The 23088-nt window shown below is 40.1% G+C and overlaps 1 protein-coding gene across 6 annotated transcripts in view; it reads right to left on the bottom strand.

The window, feature by feature from the left end:
- The window catches only part of DGKI (diacylglycerol kinase iota), a 447458-nt gene that overhangs the window by 58576 nt on the left and 365794 nt on the right, over positions 1–23088 (bottom strand). For all 6 annotated transcript variants that reach the window (XR_005021317.1, XM_036864403.1, XM_036864404.1 and 3 more), the window contains 4 exons: positions 19303–19372; positions 16608–16648; positions 15614–15741; positions 13430–13552 (listed from right to left, as the gene is read on the bottom strand). Coding sequence is in view for 5 of the 6 variants with exons in the window: in XM_036864403.1 (XP_036720298.1) it covers positions 13430–13552; positions 15614–15741; positions 16608–16648; positions 19303–19372 (362 nt within the window). In the remaining variant the exon portion in view is untranslated. The remainder of the gene's footprint in view (positions 1–13429; positions 13553–15613; positions 15742–16607; positions 16649–19302; positions 19373–23088) is intronic.

The raw sequence follows: 23088 nt of genomic DNA, 5'->3' as shown, positions 1-23088 counted from the left end.
CAGTCCATGACCGCACACTGAAAGCAACTCTCTCTACATATATTTCACCAATTTTCCTTGTCATGCCTAACATCCCTCTTTACCCTCTAGTTTTTCGGATGAGGACCACAGCATAAACACTACTTTCTATAAGCACAGGGGAGATCATCCAACCTACTCAGGAAGAGAAAGAGAAGCATCTGGTTTCTAGCTTTATATCAACTCTGAATGTTGTTTCCCTCTCTCCTTTGTCATTCTACTTTCATTTCTTCTTCCCTCTCCTGACCACAGCCCTGACAGTTCCCTGGGCTTATCTCATCCACCTTTCTTACACTTTGGTGAAAGCCAGTATCTCTGTACACACAGCCTCCCATCACGTGCCAATGGGCACCTGCTCCTACTGAAGAACATCAAGAACATTCAGGCCTGGGCAAAGTTCCCCAGGTTGGACTCTGTTTCCTGCCTGGACCATTATTTCTAGTTGTCTGTTAACAAACTCTTGAGTAATGTCTCAAGTGGAAACTGATTTCCCAGCTGGACATCCCTTCCAGGCACATTTCAAGGGTCCACACACCACTGCTGAAGAAACACCATCTTTGTTTTGCTTCTGTTTTACCTTGAACTGATGAAGCTACAGAAATTCAATTTATTTCCTGAAACTGTTGATGGACAAAGAACTTTCATTTAAGTCAAGACAGCCAAGGGATGATTTAATATGGTCTCAAAGCATGGCTGTAGGTAATCATCTCTGGGCAACTGCCTTCTCCCTTGAGCTTCCCTCAAGGATATGCATTGCCTAAGGACTGCTATGCCCAACCTATGACATCATTTTGAGGGCTTGAGGGAGCAACAGTGAGATCACAGATCTAGCTGACATCTTCACCACCATCACTCCAGGCCCTAAGCATCTCTAACTAGATAAAATAGAACCAGAAATCCCTTAGCACTGAGAACCTCCATCAACTATACAATCCTCTCTGTTTGCTTTTCCTCCCTCTAATTATGAATATTGCTATTAAGACAATGAACAAAAAAGCACATACAGTAAGAGAGCAGGCAAGAATGAGAGCAAAAGAGATGAAAGGTACAGCAACCACACAAAGTGGCATTGAAATGAGAGAAAGACAAACACATTCTCTATTCAAGTGGTCACAAACCCATTCAGGGATTGCCAAACAGCCTCAAAGGTAACATTCACCACCAACAGAAGGGAGGGTTGTGGAAAGAGGAAGGAGAGAGAGATGGGCATTTGTGTGGAGGTAGGGAAATAAGTTCCAGAACTCAAATAATAGAGCCTGCTTGGGGAGTTCTTCATTTGATGTAAATTTCCTCTAATTCTGTTCATGCTCATAATTTCCTATTAAGACTCTCCTATCCAAATATACACCCGATGATCCCAACGTGAGCTGTACTTGAAATATCCTTTTTAATAAGTTCCTGTGTTTAGTTATATTTGGTGTTTTGCAGACAGCACTGTTTTACCACTAGCCTGTATGATTCAATTTCTTCTATACACCCTCCTTAATCAGTCTGCAGAGTGAGGAAGAAACTCCTAACGCCCTTTGAGCTTGAAATGTTACTGCCACCTACTGTTCATCCCTAAGAACTGCAACGAAATGAGGGGAAGGAGTTTCTTTGAAATGCATGGTTAGAGATGAGGAGAAACGGACAAAAGTGGGCGTCGGCTACAAGAAGAAAGAGATTTTTTAAAAAGAGAGATGACCTGGAAGAACCTAATACAGACCAAGTTCATTAAACATGAAAAACTGGCCATCACACTTTTTATTATGTAAAATATGAACACTCCTGTGAAATATTTTAACGTTTTGAAGATGTAAAAACCACAAAAAAATGGTGCATCAGACATTGTACAATCATGCAGAAAAGAAACAGATGTGATAGTTCATATTACAAATCAGTCTTTGCAATATAGTTGCCTGCCTAATTTCTAAAAAGGGATTAAAGGAATAGAAAAGGCATGTTATTCTAAAATCTGATCAAGGAAGATATACCTGCAGAGACCGGGTGGGGAGTATCAGCAGGGAATATCTTTTAGAAAGAGCTGCCGGCTTTAGGCTAATGACTCTGGGAGCCCTGGCCAACAACTGCTGTTGAGACGCAATCCATCTGGAGTTTTGTAAGTGTGGACTTTTTTTTTTAAGCATAAATTGAAACAGGAAGCTCTAAATTGTGAGGGCAAATCACATGAGTGCTAAGTTCGGTATTAACACAAGAAACTTATACAAAAGACCATCTCACATATCACATGATTCAGGATAGGCAATATCTACCTTGTGGAGCCAAGGCAATTGAGCAAGGGCTTACCCACAGCTAATTATTTTTATGAAATGCAATACGGATTTCTGAATCCAGCATTGGAAAATGGAAGAAAAAACAGGCGGATGTGGGAGCTGCTTTGGCACTTCTCCTGAAGATAACTATAATATATTCCAGAAGTTTTCCTATCAAAATCTCCTCCCACCTAACCCACTTCTCAGAAGAGGGAATTCATGTTCAAAACACCGGCATGGGAAACAAAATCTAAAAAAAAAGTCTCTCTCTCTGCCCAACTCTTCTGTGTCCAAGGAAGGTGCAGTTTCTAAGTGATATATTATAAACAACCCAAAACAGGAAAGGAGCTCCAAGAGAAAAAGATAAATTGATGAAAATAAATCATGGTACAAGAAGTGAAAACGGGCTCCACACACTCTTTGAGAACAACTCAGTTAATCCAATGTTTGAATATTAAGCACTCCTACATGCTTAACTATAACCTGTGGCGGGTACTGAACTTAGAACATTCCCACTTAGAAATCGCCCACTTTCAAGGAGATTCCAAGGGGGCTATTGGGTGAGGCTACCATTAAAGAGAGCACTGGAGAAAGTCGTAAAGTAATGTCTGTTGCTGTAGTTGCTCTTATGCTTGGTGATCAGCTCAAGAGCCAGAAAAGTTAGGAAAAGGGAAAACGTGGTCCCCATTTCCTTGAATTCCAAGTAAGTAGCTTCTCTACATTGTAGAGCTATTCCTTACCCTGGTCTCTTCGGGGTTGTGGGTTCAGAGGTCCCCAGAGGTTTCTGAGAGAAGTTCCACGCTCTGTACAACCTCCCATTTCCAAGAGCGATGAATGCACCCCCTTCACATCCCTCACCCCGCTCCTGAGCACACCAGGCGATAACTGGTCAATATCCCTCCAACCTGAGACTCACAGGCAAATACTTTTGGAAGGATTTCAAAATTATCCTTCACCCTTTAAATCAATTTAATCAAATGATTCACACTGAGGCCGACACACTGAGAAAACAAGAGGTTTGGTGGGAGTTTGAGAAAGAAGCAAAAGGATGGATGGGTTATTTTGGAGGTGAGTGGTTAGAGAGGCTGTCAGGAGACAGCTGAAACCTTGAAACAGACCTCCGAACATTGAATGCACTGGGCTCTGAGGAAGTGGGGCGAATGGGATGAGGAACAGAGGGGCAGGACACAGAGGCTCACTTGCTCTCCCCAGCGCTGTCTCGCTGGCGTTCCCTCTCTGCAGAGGTAGGGAGGTGGGAAAGAGGGAGCCAGGAGTGAGCTGATTTCTCAGCGACCTTCCGAGGAGATGAGGGCAGCCTTTGAAGGGTTAGTCCCAGGACCAGCGTTGGAGAGAGGACTGACATGCAGAAATATTTCATGTCACAGGTAGATGTACCAAAGTCATATTTAGGAGAAACTACAGCCTCTTCTCTGATTGTTAGAGCGAGAAACAAATATTTAGCTCAGATCCTGACAGGCACCCTTATAAAGTGGCAATCTGTGGGAAAGAGAAGTTGCCTCCCACCTTCCTTTCCATTGCCGAAACCTGCCATGGAAGCCCAGTGATGGGGCACGTGTCGAGGACCATGGTCCACAGGGTGGGATCCTCTAAAAGTGACATGACAGGAAACTTAACTTTGCATATTTGCCCCCTTTTGGAAAGGAAGGAAAATCATTGTTGGAGCCCTCAGAAACTGTGGGCACTTTCCTGATGGCAGGGACATTTGCCAGCATTCCCAGGGGATGGTTCTTATCACTCTTGACTAAATTTTAATCCTGTTGCTTAAAAATACTGGGCCCTCAAGGAGAGACGTGGCATCATTTTGTAGAACTAACATTCCCTGCATCTATGCCAACTTTTTCTAGCTTGAATCCCGTCCAACATACCCTACATCCCTATTTTTCAAACTGATGAGATTTCAGTGTCAAGTCCTCAAGGAAGATCCAGCCACTGTTACAAGGAAGAGAGGACCGACCACACAAAAATGGATTGTGCTGTGACCCTGCACCAGCACAGGGCTGCTCCCAGGGGACACAAGACAGAGGAATGAGAGGGGGTCTCTTGTGTGTCCAAGCCCCCACTTGTAGCACAGCCACTGAAAACAAAACAAAAAAATTCCCGTTCCTATACTGGCATAACAATACTCACTCTAACTTCCCCAGTGCAGAGGGAGATGGAGTTATTTTCCCCATTTTAGAATGGTGCTTAAGTGATTTTGTCACAAAAGACTCTTGTTACTTCTGACCTGCTTTCCTTAATGCCCTAAGGCAGAGCGTGTTGTTGGAAGGAAATAGAAATCTCTTCTGTTTTGTTTTTAAAGAAGACTCAATAATTCCCTAAGAGGCCCTTCCAACTGCTCTCTACCTACTAGGAAACTCAAGGAAAGTGCTTTTCTACACAAATTGCCCCCATACTTCCTAACGCTCTGGCTTTGCCTTGTCTCCTTTAGCTGGAAATCTGAGAATTCTGTTCCATCCATAAAATTTTGATGGTTTATGGTTCCCCACATACCAAGTTTCTTCCCCTCCATCCAAAGAACATCCAAAACCTCTTCAAGAACTAAACTTCACTAACACAACCAAAATAATCCAGAGATACATGGGAGACACGCTAACATCTCACTGCATAGGCTTCTAGAAACAATTTTTCCTCCCCCCCTTCCCATCCCCCCAACACTGTGCACATCAACAGGGCACCTACAACCGCTAATACCCACCAGAGTTACCTTTTACTTGCTCGCTTGTAAAATAGCAAGGGTTCCCTGAGTCAGGGATTCAGTGCATCTTTATTGTTTTAATATGTTAATTCCCTGGATCAAATTGAGGAGCAGTTATAGGAAGAACAGAGCAAAATTTCTTATTAATTATTTTGCCCACGTAAAGGGACATCGTATCATTATGTGCTTGGCTAGAGAGGACAATGGCAGGAGGTAAGTTAGGGAAAAAAGAAGAAGAAAGGAAGATACACGTCAGCTAAACGGCAGTTTTTCCAGCTTGAGTGATTAGCCAGGGAGAGCAAGATTTAGACCAGTCATGCAAGGGACTATCTCTATCCTGAGTGCACTGATTTCATCTCTAAGATATATTCCAGCAAAACCTGTTTCCCACTAAGAGGATTAATTTTCTCCGTCTTATCTGATTGTGATGCTCGAAGGATATTTCCACAACCAAAATCACGGCCCAATAGTCTGTCTTCCTGTTGAGAACCTGGAGCTTCGACAATAAGCGCAATTAACCTTTTTTTTTTTAGAGTCAGGCCATCACCTAACGTTCCAAGAAGAAACTGGGCAAAGGAAATAGCTGGAGACAAGAGAGGCATGAAGCTATTACTCCTATGTTCAGTCCAGAACTTCTGAGTTTTGGGAAGAGGTGAATTTCAGGGCTATCTTCTTGATAGGATGGTTCAGAATTATAGACTACACTAAAAAAGGTCAACTTTTCAGTTTAAAGTATTGTTAGGTGTTTTGGATATCCCTAAATAACTTGCCAGGTTGTACAAACATCCTTAAATACACATTAGGTAGAGTGATGTTCAACTGTCATGGAGTACTGAATTAGTTGAGAGGTATTTCTGGTGATATAATGATGAAAAGCAGATACCTGTTCATGGGCAAAAGTTGAAGAAAATAAGCATAGAGCCCTTAAAAAGCCTCTTTTCTTCTTAGTGGCTTGCGTTTTCATTAATTCTTTAAATATTCATCCTTTTCATATAAAAATAAAAAAGTGAAATCTGGAGGAAGCAGCAAATTCTCTTTCCTCTTGTTTCCAGAACACTCTACGCATATATCCATTATAGCACTTATCAGAGGGACCTATAATAATTGGTTTATTATTTCCCCTCTGAATATAAGTTCTTCAAAGACAATAATTTCTCATTTAGTTTTACATCGTCAATGCCTAGGTATATGTATTGCTTCTACCTAGAAGGTGCAGAATATGTATTTTCTCAATAAATTAATGACTAACTGAATGCCTCAACCCATTTCTTAGATTCCAGTGAAGTCATAAATCAGACCAGATACATTATAGTTCAATATTTTATAACTCTGTCTCTTGTTAGAGAGAGAAATGCTCCACCGATCATAAAAATCCATCAACCCTGCTTAAGCTAAGCAGGTAACAGATACCTGAGTACACAGATGTCTGGAGTGAATGTCTGTGGTTCCCTACACTGTCTCCCCAGTGTCTTAATCCAGTGGCAAGATCTTTTACTTATATCTGTGTGACCTTCACCTTAGCTCTTCTAGGCTCAGGACTTGGAGATACTAAGAACATGTGCGTTTTTTCCTTTTCTTTTTCTTTTGGGGGTTTTGCACAAACCACAAAACATAATAACTAGAAAAGATTATTTTTATTCATAAACTAAACAATACCTTCCAGTCCCTTTACCTGTTTTCCCTTAACCCAGAGGTTCAGAGGTAAGTTCAGAGGTAAGTCTGTCCTTTCCTCAAACAGGACTTGGAAAGAATATACTAGAGTTTTTACTCAGTGCCTTTTTTTTTTTTTTTTAATCTCATAGATCATAAAGTTGGGAAAAGTCTTCCTTTGGAATCAGATTCTGTCTGCTAAAATTTTAGTTAATTACTTCCTTATGAATCTCCTGCCCAAATGAAATATAGTCTTGTTAGGAATTGTGGTGGTTCAATTAATGATGAGAGCAAATGTGTTTCCAGAAACATGTTATTTTAGTAGCACTTTCTTAGACACTGTGAACACATTTTTTAACTTAAAGACAAATTCCTTATGGTCCTAGCAGTAACAGTGTGAGTCAACTACTTCTCTCCAATTTATTTCAAAATTCTTTCTTAAAGATTGTTTTTGGGGCTTCCCTGGTGGCGCAGTGGTTAAGAATCCGCCTGCCAAGGCGGGGGACACGGGTTCAAGGCCTGGTCCAGGGAGATCCCACATGCCGCAGAGCATCTAAGCCCGTGTGCCACAACTACTGAGCCTGCGCTCTACAGCCCACGAGACACAACTACTGAGCTTGCATGCCACAACTACTGAAGCCCGTGCACCTAGTGCCCGTCCTCTGCAACAAGAGAAGCCACTGCAATGAGAAGCCCCTGCACCGCAACGAAGAGTAGCCCCCACTCACGGCAACTAGAGAAAGCCCGCGTGCAGCAACAAAGACCCAACGCAGTCAAAAATAAATAAATAAAATAAATAAATTTATTTTTTAAAAATATTGTTTTTATTGTGTTCATAGGATTTGAAGATCCTATATGTGTTGTATATCCTTCTTTGGAATTGTAGTCTCCCCTAGAGGACCTGTGTATAAGTAGACAATACACACATACACACACAGACATGGAATATCTACATATATTAGAATCAGGCCATCACCTAAAGTTCCAAAAAAGAAACTGGGTAAAGGAAATAGCTGAAGACAAGAGAAGAATGAAGCTATTACAGATACATACATAATATATATATATATATATATTATACATATGTATGTATGTATGTATCCATGAGTTCCAAATCCTGAGTCAACCAATCGCGGATCATGCACTAAGTTTATGATCCACAGTTGGTTGAATCTGCAGATGTGGATCTGCAAATACAGAGGTCTGACTATGGGACTCGAGCATCCATGATTTTGGTCCTGGAACCGATTCCCCACAGATATCAAGGGACGACTCTATAAATCTTTCTTTAAAAATTGTAATGTATCTAAATGGAATTTTAATAAATGTAACCAGTGCCAGTAATAACAGAAATCTACTTCATTCTGTTTGTTCATTCTGTCTGCTCTCCCTGAAGTAGGAGGGAGGCTGATGAATCTTAGAAGCTAAAGTTAAAACTATGAGAAAAACCTGAGGAGCCCTGCTCCCCTCCCCGGGGGGCTAAGGGGGAGGTTGGGTCAGTCAGAGTTCAGAGGGGAAAGGTCTCTTGAGCAGATGCTGACTGTGTGCCATGGAGGAAGAATGAGCTGGGAAAGCACTGGAGTTGCACTCCTTTCTATCTCCTGTATTTTAAAATTAACCTTCTCAGGATTTTGTCTCTTATTTACCTTTCGAAAGAACCAATTTTTAAAAATTTTATTCTTGGTTAATCATTTATTTTGTCTGTTTTATTCCCCTTGTCATTGATTTCTATCTTTATTATTTCTCTTCACTCTTGTTTCTTTGTTCTCTACTCTGAGTCTTTTTCCAGTTTATCAAATTGAATGCTTTATTTGTATGGAATCATTTTTCTCTTGATAAATGATTTAGAGTCATAAATCATTCTGTGAATACCACTTCTGTCATTTCCTGCAAATTCTGATAAACAATATTTTCAGTTCTAAGAATTTAAAATTTCCCTTTTGATTTTTTTTATAGAATTACTTAGCCTGGTGAACAAGATGTTAAAATTGAACTTTTACTATCTCCAAGTTGACTGGGGCTTTAAGGCTGAAAGCAATAGATGCCAGTTGTACCTAGAATATTACAATAATTCTTCAGGTCCCTTCACATACTGATTCTTAAATATTCCTAATGGGAAAGTAAATTGTGCAATATGGACCAAAGTTGAAACTATATAGGGACTTCCCTGGTGGTCTGGTGGTAAAGAATCCACCTTCTTGGGACTTCCCGTTGGCAGTGGTTAAGAATCCACCTGCCAATGCAGGGGACACGGGTTCGAGCCGTGGTTCAGGAAGATCCCACATGCCCCAGAGCAACTAAGCCCGTGTGCCACAACTACTGAGCCTGCACTCTAGAGCCCACAAGATACAACTACTGAGCCCTCGCGCCACAACTACTGAAGCCTGCACGCCTAGAGCCCATGTTCCGCAACAAGAGAAGCCACCACAATGAGAAGCCCACACTGAAACGAAGAGTAGCCCCCGCTCGCCACAACTAGAGAAAGCCCGCGCGCAGCAACGAAGACCCAACGCAGCCAAACATAAATAAATAAATAAATTTATTAAAAAAAAAAAAAGACTCCACCTTCCAATGCAGAGGACATAGGTTGGATCCCTGGTTGGGGAACTAAGATCCCACATGCCGCAGGGCAACTAAGCCTGCACCACAACCACTGAGCTCGTGTGCCTCAACTAGAGCCCACGTGCCACAAAACTACAAGGCACATGCACTCTGGAACCCGCGCACCACAACTACAGAGAGAGAAAACCCACATGCCACAACTAGAGAGAAGCCTGCATGCCACAACTACAGGGCCCACATGCCCTGGAGCCTGCGCGCCACAACTAGAGAGAGAAAACCTGCATGCCACCACTAGAGAGAAGCCCACGCACCTCAATGAAGAACCTGGGCACAGCAACAAAAAAAGATCCCCCGTGCCTCAACGAAGATCCTGCAGCCGCAACTAAGACCCGATGCAGCCAAAAATAAATAAATAAATAAAAAATTTTTTTAAATGTTGAAACTGTATATACACCCTATGACACAGGTGGACACACGCAGACTGTTCACTGTATTTTTAAATAATAAAATATTAGAAATCAATATCTAAATGGAGGAATAAGTTATGACATATTTGTATAACACAATATCCTATACCAAATTAAATAACTTAAAATCTACATATATCAATGTAACCGAGGAGGACACTGTGAGGCCGTCCCAGGACAGACCCCTCTCCCATATCTTCTGCTGTAGCTCCTCTCTGAAGTCAGACCCCTCTCCCATATCTTCTGCTGTAGCTCCTCTCTGAAGTACCTAGATGATAGTACCTGATGCATATTTCCAGACTTTTTCAGATGTTCAAACCACCACCAAATGGAAGAAATTAACTACTTGATGATCATGAGCAAGTAGCCCCACAGACTTTCTGGTGCCTAAGAATTGATCACCATCAACCAATCAGAGAATTGTGCACAAGCTGATCACATACCCTGAGACCCCCTCTCCCCTACCTTGCCTTTAAAAATGCTTTGCTGAAACCCTTCGGGGAGTTTGGGGTCTTTTGGGCATAAGCCACCAAAGCTCCTTGCTTGGCCCTGCAATAAACTTTCCTCTGCTCCAAACTCTGATGTTTCAGTTGTTTGGCCTTACAGTGCATTGGGCACACAAACTTGCATTCCGTAACGTCGATATGAATGAATTTTAAACATTTGATGTTGCATGAAGTGGCAAGTTCTAAAAGTGTATGCACTGTTCAATACAGGTGATGAAAAGTAAAAAGATAACACAAAACAAAAAACCCATAAAACAATATATATTTTTATGCTACTGTATGTTGCTATGGATAGAAAGACTTAATGCAAGTAATAACATAAAACAATCAGATGATATTTCAGTGTTGTTGGCACATTAGTATTTTTCATATAATGTTTGAGCTTATTTAGATTGGGGCATATTTAACACCTATTTAATAATGTTTAAATAAAAGCCTATCTTCATTTTTTGTTTCAATCTCTTTTTTTTTAAATTTATTTATTTATTTATTTTTGGCTGTGTTGGGTCTTCGTTTCTGTGCGAGGGCTTTCTCTAGTTGTGGCAAGCGGGGGCCACTCTTCATCGCGGTGTGCGGGCCTCTCGCTATCGCGGCCTCTCTTGTTGCGGAGCACAGGCTCCAGACGCGCAGGCTCAGTAATTGTGGCTCACGGGCCCAGCTCCTCTGCGGCATGTGGGATCTTCCCAGACCAGGGCTCGAACCCGTGTCCCCTGCATTGGCAGGCAGATTCTCAACCACTGCGCCACCAGGGAAGCCCCAATCTCTTTTTTTTAAAGAAAAAAAATGCTTTCAATTAGTTCTCAACCATATTTACTTGTGGGTAAATTTGCAGCTGTACATATTTAATGTGCATATGTAGTCTTCCTATATTGTAGAATTTTTCACCTTACAAATGCTTATAAAGACAGATATCAAAGTAAATCTTTCTTGGGCCCTGGGACTCTGGGCACCCTGCCTTTTCACTGGCCCTTCGGGAAAACAGTGCAGTATGGTAGAGTCAGAAGTCAAGCAGACCTCACTCAAACCACAGTTCCCACACTTGTTATCTTGGGTGACCTAAGATGAATATTTTAAACTCTATGAGCTTCAGTTTTAAGCAATGTGAGATTTAAAAGTTGTTGAAAGAATTAAGGATAATTTAATCATAGTGCAAAGCACGTAGCAAGTATCAATACTAGCTATTACTGACCTTATTATACATTACATATCTGTATAAAATATACATAATTCCATTGTTCTATAACTGCAATTATACTTATGTGTATCAAAGATGCTCTCTGAAGTAAATAAAGAAATGTTCTTCCTAAGAAATTAATGAACACACATACACAAAAATATTCAGAATTAATAGACAAATTGGGTAAGGTAAAGTATGTAAATGATTTAAAGCAACCATTTTATTTTGTTCGTACATTCTGTGAGTCAAAGGTTCAAACAGAGCCCAGTGGGGACAACTTGTCTGTTACACAATATCTGGAGGTTCAGCTGGAAAGACTCAAAGCTAGAAGTGAATGTTATGTTTGTTTTCTAAGTTACTTGACAGAAAAATGTTTTAAAAAGGAGTCAGCTGCTCTAGTGCATTTAAGGCATAAGGTAGTATAAATATCCAGGAAAACTAGTATCTGCCAATTGAAGATTAATAAAATATGAAGAGAAATTCCTAAAAGGATAACATAACCCGAATAAAAAATAAGAGTTGATTCTGATAAAGGGTTTTAAGAACTTGACTATTATATAAAATGGTACATTTATTTGTGATTCTTGGAAAGAATATTTACTGTCTTAGAAACAATCTCACATATCATGATATATATATTAACATACTATACACAGAAAAATCAGGGCATAGGAAACTAGATTGAGCTCAGGTGCCTGAGCTTTTGTTTCCACTTTTGGAAACAGCCTGTATATAAGAATAACTGAAACACTCATCTGGTTTGTCTAGTCTTAATTTCTATTTCTATGGCTAATTAAAACCCTAATTTTCAAATAAATCTGCCCGAAGCTAGATGGTCACTTTTTTAGCTGTCAGTGGGTGGCTGACTCAGCCTCGTTCACAAGCCTCAATTCCATATACGAAAGAAATGAAAAAAATGCCCTGAATTGTAAGCAATCGAATGGCCATCAGAAACTAACAACACGGTTTAATTAAAAAGGAAAATCCATAGTAATTCATTTTTTCCTTTCCACTCTTCACACAACAGAATAAGAGGTAGTACAGAGAAGCAATTAAAATGAAATCACCTTTTGCCCTTGGGGTGTCTCAGTAGAACCTTTACCACCAAAATAATTAGCTTCAGATTTCTCATTTTCCTCCCCTTTGTCACACTGAAATTGCTTCCGGTCTTAGAAACAATGCATTGCCCTGCCTCTTCGGTTAACCCTAGGCTTCTAAGAATCTCAATCATCTTGTTATTTTGTAAAAATGGTAAGACTGCATAGTTACAAGGCCACTGTCCCTATTTGATTAGGACCTCGAATCGGACTGGAAACCAGCCTGCTCTCACGAATTACAGTGAACTTATACAACCTCTGAGATGGGGTGACTGGACTGGAGTCAAACAATGGGTGCAAATGACTGTGTCCATGACCACAGGGTGCACCTTGAACCTGCTCCTGCAAGGAGGGGTGACAGAAGGGAGGATTCTCGGGACACGAGTGTACCAACACTGTTGCAAAACTCAGCACCCATCCCTCAGATGAAAGCACACCCACTCTCCTGACCTTTGAACAAATGCTGCATCATTTACCCAGAGAGACTACAACACAGTGTGCACGGCACTGCACCTCAGCCATCAAAACCACCTGGCAATATTACACATCACAGCCAGAGGCTCACAGAACTGGAGACTCATCAAACTGACCTGTCACAGCACATCAAAATTTTCACACAAATAAAACACTCTACGTCACTTCCAAACTACTCATGTCACTCTCATGCATGTCCTCACAATACGGCAAACACAGGGGCATCTGGTAAACACTGGGTTCCAGTAAAGCAAACCCTGGTGAGGTTCAAAGTAGTTGTAGGTCCATATGCAAGGTCTCACTGAGGCTCGGGAACAAGAGAAATGGAAAGCGAGGCTCCCCTGGGAGCTTCGGGGTGGGTAAAAGGGAGCAAGGTGAACAGGGTGACACAATCAGGAGACAGCTGGAGCACCACTGAGAAGAGAACCCTTCCCATCGGCTAGGACCCCACAGAACCCTCTCCCAGCAACCCCAGGGGTACACAGGACAAGAGACAGAAAGAGCTCTTACTGTAGCACTCGGGAGTGGCTGAAATCTTTCAGATCTGAGTCTTCGTAAAATGGAGTTATCATTCCCAGCCCGCTGTCACTCAGCATGCGTTTCCGGAGGGCAGGATTCCACCAGTCTGTCATTCTGGGAGGGAGAAGGACACCAGACATTCAAGGTCAGCCACAGGGCTTAGTCTGCTCTTTCTCAGGATGATTCTTGTCTCCAAATGTGAGGAGGGAAATTAATCTTTATTGGGTATTTACGAGGTATTTCACCCTTATTAGTCTGTTTAATTTTCTCAACCATCAGGAACTCTTTGTATGCTGCTGCCCTCTTTATAGATGAGAAAACTGAATTTCAAGATTAAGTAATTTTAAATATGACACAGATAAGAAGCAATGGTGCCTGATGTAGAAAGACAGGTTAGAAAATAACAAAGCCTGGATTTGCTCTTTCACAGCTTTCCAGTTCTCAGTTTATTTCCAGAGGGGGCAATGGAAAAGAAATAAGAAAGGAACGGATTCAAGTTCTTGTGGATTTGCAGGCTACTTTATCTCTGGAGCTAGAGCTGATAGAGAATGACTGAGAGGGCAAAGCCCAGGGCGAGCTTGGCAAAATGGGCTCACCCTTCATCAGATCAAACACTACGTCCCCGATCAGGTGGGGTGGGAGGACACCTCGACTGCAGCACCTACCGCTTCTACAGCGGGACACAGCATCACACTTGCTTTCCCCACAACTGACAGTCTCGACTTATCGTATGTGGCCTATCCCACTACCTTCCGGGACCCCCAGGGTTTTTTATCAGGCCATCCTTCGTGACTGTCGGCTTTCCCTTCATGCCAGGACAGCTCCGGTATCACTAACTCTGGCTCCTAAACACAGCTGTATATCTGTTCCAGCCTGCCACTTCTGTCTTCTTTTGGCTCCCCACAGACTAAGGACGTACCACTGCTATCAGCTGGCCTGGCAGAGTGGGATATTCAGAAATAGCAGCCATGGTCAAATTAGTGAACAGGGGTGAACAGGCATGAGGGTTACCTCAAGTGAATATGTCTGTTAATATTGTATAAGTATGTGCACACATTTGCATATGCCATTTGAGTGCACGTGTGTGTGCTCTCCGAGGAAATCCTTATTTTAACTCTTTAGTGTCTATGTACCAGTAAACTACAAAAAGTTCATTAAACTTCACAAGGGCAAAGGTTTTTGTGTTTTTACTTTTGCACTGTTGTTTCCCAAGTGCTTATAGTAGTACCTGGCACATAAAAAAGCTCTCTAAATAAACATTTCTGAATTTACGAAATAATCTAGAAATGTTAATATGTTTTGGTGGTTCAATGTGGTGGTTAAAACACAAATGGGCTCTAGCATGGAATAAATCTCAATTTTTCCCCTTTATTTTTTGTGCAATACTGGTCAAGTTACAAAAACTCTCTAAACCTCAATTTTGTTATCTATGGACTTAAAATAATAACAGTACCAAATCTGCAGGGTCATTGTGAAATGATGATGATGATTTCAATGACATAATTTTTAACGAGTGTCTATCAAGTGCCACCAACTGCCCTAATTTTACATGTATCAACTCATTTAATTTTAAAACAATTGTATGAGTAGGTATTATCATGTCCGTTTTACAGAAGAGGAAATAAGCATAGAGCACTTAAGATGATTAAGTCACTATGAAGTAATAGTAGGGATATAAGAAAGGCATTTAGCACAGTATGTGACTCATAATTATAAGTGCTTGATATCTACATGTATCAGGCTGCCTTGATATAGGAAAAAAAAGAGAAGGATGAGGAAGAGGAGGAGGAGAGGAAGAAGAGAAAGGATGTGGAGGAAAAAAAATAATTGTCTAACCACCTGTGTCGTTTTTTAATGTGATAATACAGGCATTACAGATGTATATGCACAAACGCAAATACTAGTGTTTTCTAGTTGGGTAGGAAATGCTGGTGTGGTGGGTAAAGAAGGCTCACACATGATACAGATCTGAGTGGAAAGAGTAATTCTACCCAGACATTCATAAGACAGACTTAGAATGGAACCAGCTATACTACACTCTAAGGAAACACAAGAAAACCTGTATTTCAAAATAGTTTGATTTCATTAGAAATGTCAAGTGCAAGGCCAAACCACACACGATGTCACCCTGCGGCCAGCCTCACCACCACACCACCAAAGAAGAAGCCCACTCACCCTGAGGCTTGCTCCACCACCAGATCAGGCATTCCTGGGGGTGTCCCTGCCTGCTGTGACAACACCATATCTGGGTCCAGAATAAAAATCTCATCTTGAGAAATCTCCATCACAAAGTGCAAATGTTCCTAAGGAAGAAAAAGGAGTCTGTCAGATGATTGATAAGATGTTCAAATCCATCATCTGAAGAATAACAAAACAAAGCATTCTTGGTCTTGAGGAATAATGAAATTTTATGACATAGCAAATGACCACAGTGTATTTTCAGAGGCCTGACCAGTGGGCATCCCTCCCAGAAACAACATGGTAGCAAGAGGCTGAGGAAGGGGAGAGTTGAATCCTTCTTGGTTTGGGACTCTGACCAGGATACTGTTAGGTATAACCAGAGATGGTCTTGCCTCTTCTTCCCAAATACTATCAAAGAAGTGACACCCTACATGCACCTTGGTCCAGCATGCATGTACGATGACCTGGACTTCCAGGATCTGGTCAAAGCTAAGTGGCATGGCTAACAACTGGTTTTATCAACGGATTCCATTCTGTACCTTCTTTTACAGTGGGAGCACTAGCTATCATTGGGCATAAGCATTTTTTTTTCTCATTACTGAACTCTGGGAAGTGGTGAGTTGAAACCAAGCAACATAGATATACACTTGAGGTCTCAAATTTGCTAATCAGAAATAAAGTTAAAAAGGCATAAAATTTGGCTAGGAAGCAGTAAAAGTAGCAGTGTGAATGAAAATTTGGCGTGCAGGCTGGTGACAACATCTATAAGCCTACTTATCTTCTGGATTCATCTTCAAGGTCAAACCATATCACCTTGAGTCCACAAATCACAAAACACGTGAAGACAAATAACAAGCTCATAGCTGAGACTATGAATACCATTCCAGAATTTGTACACATTTCAGTGTTTTTGTTGAAAAAAAAGTAAAAGATTAGTAGAGTTACTGGGGAATTTTTCACTTTCACAGATAGGCTCAAGAAAACTTACCTGAGATCTGTCTATTCGATAAAAGCGATCAGCAGAAGTAGCTAGGAAAAAAAAAATGTATATGGCATTCAGAGAAGCCTGTGTTCTGGCACCAAATTTACAACCTTCTCACCTACAATGACAATCAAAAACCTTACATCCAGTCATGCTGGACTACTGGCCAGTCCCCAAACCTACTTAGAAAAACTCAGGACTTCACACCTCTGCTGCTGCTATTCCACTACTTAGGAAGCCCTTCCCCATTACACATGTCTACCTAAACCACGTCTTAACCCATAGAAAACAAACTTATGGTTGCCTACCTAAACCACGTCTTAACCCATAGAAAACAAACTTATGGTTGCCTACCTAAACCATGTCTTAACCCATAGAAAACAAACTTATGGTTACCAAAGGGGACAGGGAGGGAGGGATAAATTAGGAGTTTGGGATTAAAACATAAACACTACTATATGTAAAACAGATAACCAACAAGGACCTACTGTGTAGCACAGGGAACTATACTCAATAGCTTGTAATAACGTATAATGGAAAAGAATTTGAAAAAGAAACTATACACATAGGGTTGGCCCAGAAAGTTCATTCGGTTAATGAATACGTTGTTCAATAAAGTTCTTGGTGAAAATGAAAAATGTGTCTTATTTTTACTGAAAACCGAACGAACTTTTTGGCCAGCCCAATATATGTATCTGAATCACTTTGCTGTACACCTGAAACTTAACACAACATTGTAAATCAACTATATTTCAATAAAATGTTTTTAATAATACATCATGTTTTAAGGACCAACTCAAATGCCACCTCTTCTGTGAAACCTTCCTCAGCCCCATCCTCCTTGCCCCAGGTAGAATTTGTTGCTCCTACCTCTATATGCACATTTGCATTTTGCGCATGGTTTATAAAAACTACCTTCACAGAGAACTCTGAGACTAAGATATCTGCCTCTTTAAAGATCTGTGTTTCATTTCTTCTTTTATGTCTCAAGATATCAGCACAGAACCCTCAACAGAGCTGGGACTCAGTATGTATTTATCAAGTAAATAAAGCTAGGAAAAACAAAAAAAAACTGTCGGTAGTCTGACTTCCTGAGGAAGTGATTCTCATTTTGGAAAAGAGTTTGAAGATGCAGAGCTTGGGACCACATCTGGTATTAAAGGCATCATTTCACTTTAAAACTGAGTCCCTAAGCCATGTCTGAAGAAAGCTAGAACAGAAAAAAAAAAATTATTTAAGTATCCCTATAAGGAACTTGCCTGCATCTGTAGTTTGAGGGGAAAAAAACAAAAAACAAAAACTTAATGACAAACTTTGGGCTGCTAGAAATTAATCTGATTATTCTCAATATTCAAAAGAATTATGTTCCTCCTCATTTAAATCTATCTAACAGAGTCCAATATTATAAACAGATTTTCTACAAAATACATAGTACTAGAGGGAAAAACTCAAAATGCAAATAATCATTCAAAAATCATAGATATTTAATGAATAGCTTCTCTCTAAAGGAAATGAGCTAAGAAATAAGACAATCATGGTTCTTGCCCTCTTACTCAGGCAACAGAGTAAAATTTGCCTGAGAAGGACTTAGTCTACTTTGTTCTTTTAACCATGACTGCAATCACCTGTTAAATGTTTTTAACGAAACTATTTCTAGAGTAAAACTAATATCTAGACCATTAACCACACTTGTAATTTTATCTAAGACTGTATATAAAATAGACTATATAGAATAATTCATATACATTTTTGTAATTTTCTTAAATATAAGTTGTTCCTCCGTGGATTCAGGAAAAACAAATGATTGTGCTTCTCATCACTAGGGAATAAAGGACCTGGAAGAAAAGCAGTGTAGATTATCTTCAGAGGCAGCTGACAAGCCATTAATGAAAACCAATGTCATGATTTACGTGGATTAGATTTGATATAGATACAGGTGCTCATCTTCAAAAAATATTCCCACCCTCACACATCCTGTCATTCTCTTATCCACGTTTATATCCTTTCAGATGCACACAAAGCTAAACAAAAGAAAGGTCTACAGTGAAAGCTAAATGTCCACACAGACAAGAGAGATACCGGGTAGTAGATACACTGGGAGTATCTAAGCAGGAATGTACTGTAAAATGGGTAATTGGATAGAAAAGTGGGATTAGGCAGCATTTAGGGAGAGAGAGATGGAAAATGGGTTCATTAACCAATCAGAAGATGACCAACCTATTATACATTCAATAATAGCAGAGCAGATGTGAACACAACTGAAAATGCCTACCCTTTCACAAAAATTTATACCTCATCCTGAAATGATGCTTTACTGAAAATAATATGGAAGTTCCATAATATGCAAACGACATACCAATTAGTACCCGTCCTTGTGCTTACGGAATCAATCTACTGGCCTGAACACAAGCACTCAACACGTTTTTGGAAAAGGGGCGTGAAAGGGAAATATCACCTTGAGTAATTTGATGCTGAGAAGTTCGGCCAGATTAACCAACTTGCTTTGAGGGAGATAACTTCAGGAAAGTGTGTTGCAACATCAGCAAGTTCACGTTGTTTGAGATGCCAATACCAATCACATGGAGCCACGTGAAGGGTTTCTGAATAGTCTTTTGGAAAATTAGAGTCCACTCTATCCATCAATACCTTGCCCTGTGGCTTCCCCAATCCCCACCCCTCCAGGAAACACAGAAACACTCACCATCTAGAAAGCACCACCGTGGGGAGAGTCTCTGAGCTGAGAGCGCCCTGGGGAAGGAGGTTTCGTGGTCCTGGAAAGAGACATACACATCCTGGTGGCTCCATTTGAATGACGTGAGGGGCGTCCCTCACTCCACATTCTGCCCCATCACCTATTTCTAAGAGTGAGCGTCCTTTCCTACACAAAGCGCTGGTGAGCGATGGAAGCATACTTTTCACTGGAAGCACACACAGGGACTCTGCTTTGAAATGAATTATTTCACATAACAACTCCCATATAAAATTTCCAGGAGATTTACAATTATTCCATTAAACATTCATAAATTATACAGCTTGGGACATGCACTTCCTTTGGAGACTCTCTTTCCCTTTATGAAGCTGAGGAACCAGTGGCAGCTGGCTGTCATTTGTATTTCGGTTCTCCACATAGGTATAAAAATGTCCCCTACTAAAAGAATCTGCCGTTAATAATTTTTAAAAACATGAAACGCACATTCTAGTTTACAACACATGATTTGGAGCATTCTGGCCCTGGCTCATAGTGAAACTGAGATCACTGACAGAAATGGGACAGATGATGAGGGAGGCCGGGTCTCTGCGGGAAGACACTGGGAGTTTGACCCTTATGAGAGATTTGAGATGTTCAAATAGAAGAAGCATCCTTGGAGTGAGGCTGGGTGTGCATGATCTTGTGGGCACAGAGGGGGACGGGGGAAGGAAATGGGAAGAACACAGAAGAGATAAGAAGAGAGCGAATCAGGGGTTGCACTGATTTCTTTGGAAGTCTAATCTGCCCCACGTGATCCTCAGGCAAAGCTTCTGCTTAAATCAGTGGTTCTCAAAGGTATGAACACTGGACCAGCAGCATCAGCTGGGAGGTTGTTAGAAACACAAATTCCCAGGTGCCACCCCAGATCTACAGAAACCCTGGGGGTGACACGCAGCAATCTTTGAGGTGAGTCTGATGTATGCTGAAGTCTTAGAACCATTGGCCTAAAGTTACGGGGACAAAAAGGTCCATTATTAGAAATCTTGGGTAGATGGAGTTTTTATATGAATGGATTCTGCCAATTAAATAATTAATAGAGGAAAAATTGGTCTTATTCAGGACTGGTACCAAGATTTATATGTAGAGATATAGAAGTGATATAGCTATGGATACAGAGATAAATATATAGTCCTCTTTTTTTGAACCAGCTTTGGGCTAAATGAAATCGTGACATGTACCTATTTATATGAGAATTGTGTTTAACATTTTGAGAATTATATTTTGACACATGTGATATCTTGTTTTTACAGGAACTTAGGGTTCTTAATGTATTTTCATAAAACATCTAAAGCTACTAACATATCTCAGTTTAGTGAGAACTGTAATTATGAATCAAGAAATTTGAAAATGATCTGAAACATTTAGTGGCACCTATGAGGGCTAATAAACAAAGATGTCAAACAGAAATGTGACTTTCTTCTATAAGAGTAAAGGGACATAAACACCAAGGATACTTTCTGAATTTGGATGTCGAATGTGCTACAGAGACCGCCATGAAAAATATCAGAATTTCCCTAGGTAAAAATTGACTCTGAAAGAATACAGAAATGCTTGATTTTTTTATTTTTAAAACTTAAAGATTGATAATGTTATTGCTAGAATATTCAAATTCAAGAATGCTGGCTATTATTTAGTTTAATAAAATGCAGGTTGATATACTGCCTCAGCCACATAACCAGCTTACCACAGGCTGTTAACATAATATTGATATAACTGTATACATTTTCATGTGTGAGTGTCTGTGTATCTGGAGAGTTTTATGTATGTACCTGACTTATTTTGCTTATTTTCTGTTCGTTTATTTACTCTGTACCTTGATGCACAAAGCATTTGATATAACTCAATTTCCTTAAAGGGGTTTTGCTTGAAGAGAATGTTATGTTTGCTCTGTGAAAACATTTTTTAAAGCCGTAGAGCTCTTTAAAACACTTCAAATAGGTTCAACAATTCTTGAACTCCCTGCAATTTCCTGTAAATTTGGTGTGTCTATATGTATGTGTATTTTCCACTGCTTTCCATAGATTATCAAAGTGATCTGAGATCCCCAAAAGGTTAAAAAGCTACTAATTTAAATAATCAAAGTTTATATCAGAGGGGATTCAACAAAATAAGAAGATTCTAATCATTAAAATGCCTTAATGATATCCAGACTTACAAAAATAGGGATGACTATTTCAAAGGTACTGAAATACCTTTAGAGTATCAAACACCTGAAGCTCTCTGAGCGGCTGGCTTTTCTCCTACCATCTACTCCACTATTCTCCCTGAACCTCTTTTCTGGGACCTAAAAGCAAGCCGCAAATGAAGAATTGCAGCTTTGAGAATTTAAGTAAACTCACAGAAGTATCCAGATATTAAGTGGTAGAGTTATAATTCAAATACAGGCCTCTCTTACCACAGAAGCCATAATCTTAAAGCCCAGGTTTATGGCTTCTAGAGGAATTACTATCATTTGGGGTTTTGAAGGATGGATGGGGTTTGTATAGGTCAAGTTTGAGAGAAGTTTTTTTTTTTAACTCAACTCAAGCAAAAACATGAGGAAAGCAAAAGAAAGGATGACCTTAATGGTTATGAAGACCTTCTTTTGACTCTGGTGTTGAAGAATTTTCCATAGTTTCAGCTTTCGTTTAACCGTTAAACTAATCTTCAGTATTTCTTAACACGCAGTTCACTGCCTAGTAACTCAGAATTTTTCCTCCCTCAAATTCGCCAGCCATGTTACTACCTACTCTCTACCCCCATGTACCCATCTGCTTAAGAATCCCCTAGAAATATGGTAATCAATGGGAACAGCAGAGACCCAGAGTCCAGAGACAAGGAACTGAGACTATATTCATGTAAAGAAAATTCTGATTATAGAGTTTAGATAGCTTCACTGTACGTGTTACGTGACTGCAATTCGAAACTCTATACAAGTATGGCGAATATTAACAGATGGTTTAGCATGTGATATAGTTACACTTCTGCCACAACTTTATATTCAAATCTGTACAATGATGCTTATTGCAACATTGTTTTTTCAGGCAGAAATTGTATACAATATAAATGTCTATCCACAGAGATAAGGTTAAATCTATATCATGAAACAGAGGAGCAGTTTTAAAAGACTGAGTTAGAGCTTCATGTATGAGCAAGACAATGTCCATGGTATATTACTGTTAAAAATAAATTGTGGTATAATATGTATAGTGAGTGCATAAGAAATGTAAATCCATTTTTATTTTCAAAAACCAACAAAACCCCATATGTGTATGATGTACATCTATGTGTACAACTTTGTATCAATGTGGAGAAAGGTACAAAAGGGTACACACCAGAAAGGTACTGTCATAAGGTCTACTTTGGGTGGGCAGTTAAAAACAAAGCAGAAGTCTAGAATTATGTACAACCGGAAAACTAAGATAAGCCAGGATTATAAAACCTGGCAGACTTCATGACACAAGTAACTAATGAAAGTCAAGAGAAATACCTTGAGAAATGTCTCTAAGAGGCACATGAAAAGATGCTCAACATCGCTAATTATTAGAGAAATGCAAATCAAAACTACAATGAGATATCACCTCACACCAGTCAGAATGGCCATCATTAAAAAATCTTCAGACAATAAATGCTGGAGAGGGTGTGGAGAAAAGGGAACCCTCCTACACTGTTGGTGAGAATGTAAATTGGTATGGCCACTATGGAGAACAGTATGGAGGTTCCTTAAAAAACTAAAAATAGAGCTACCATATGACCCAG

This window comes from Balaenoptera musculus, chromosome 9 (assembly GCF_009873245.2).
Source record: "Balaenoptera musculus isolate JJ_BM4_2016_0621 chromosome 9, mBalMus1.pri.v3, whole genome shotgun sequence".
Classification (NCBI taxonomy): Eukaryota; Metazoa; Chordata; class Mammalia; order Artiodactyla; family Balaenopteridae; genus Balaenoptera; species Balaenoptera musculus.
The sequence above is the reverse complement of the archived record's forward strand: the minus strand, read 5'-3'. Positions and strand labels throughout refer to the sequence as shown.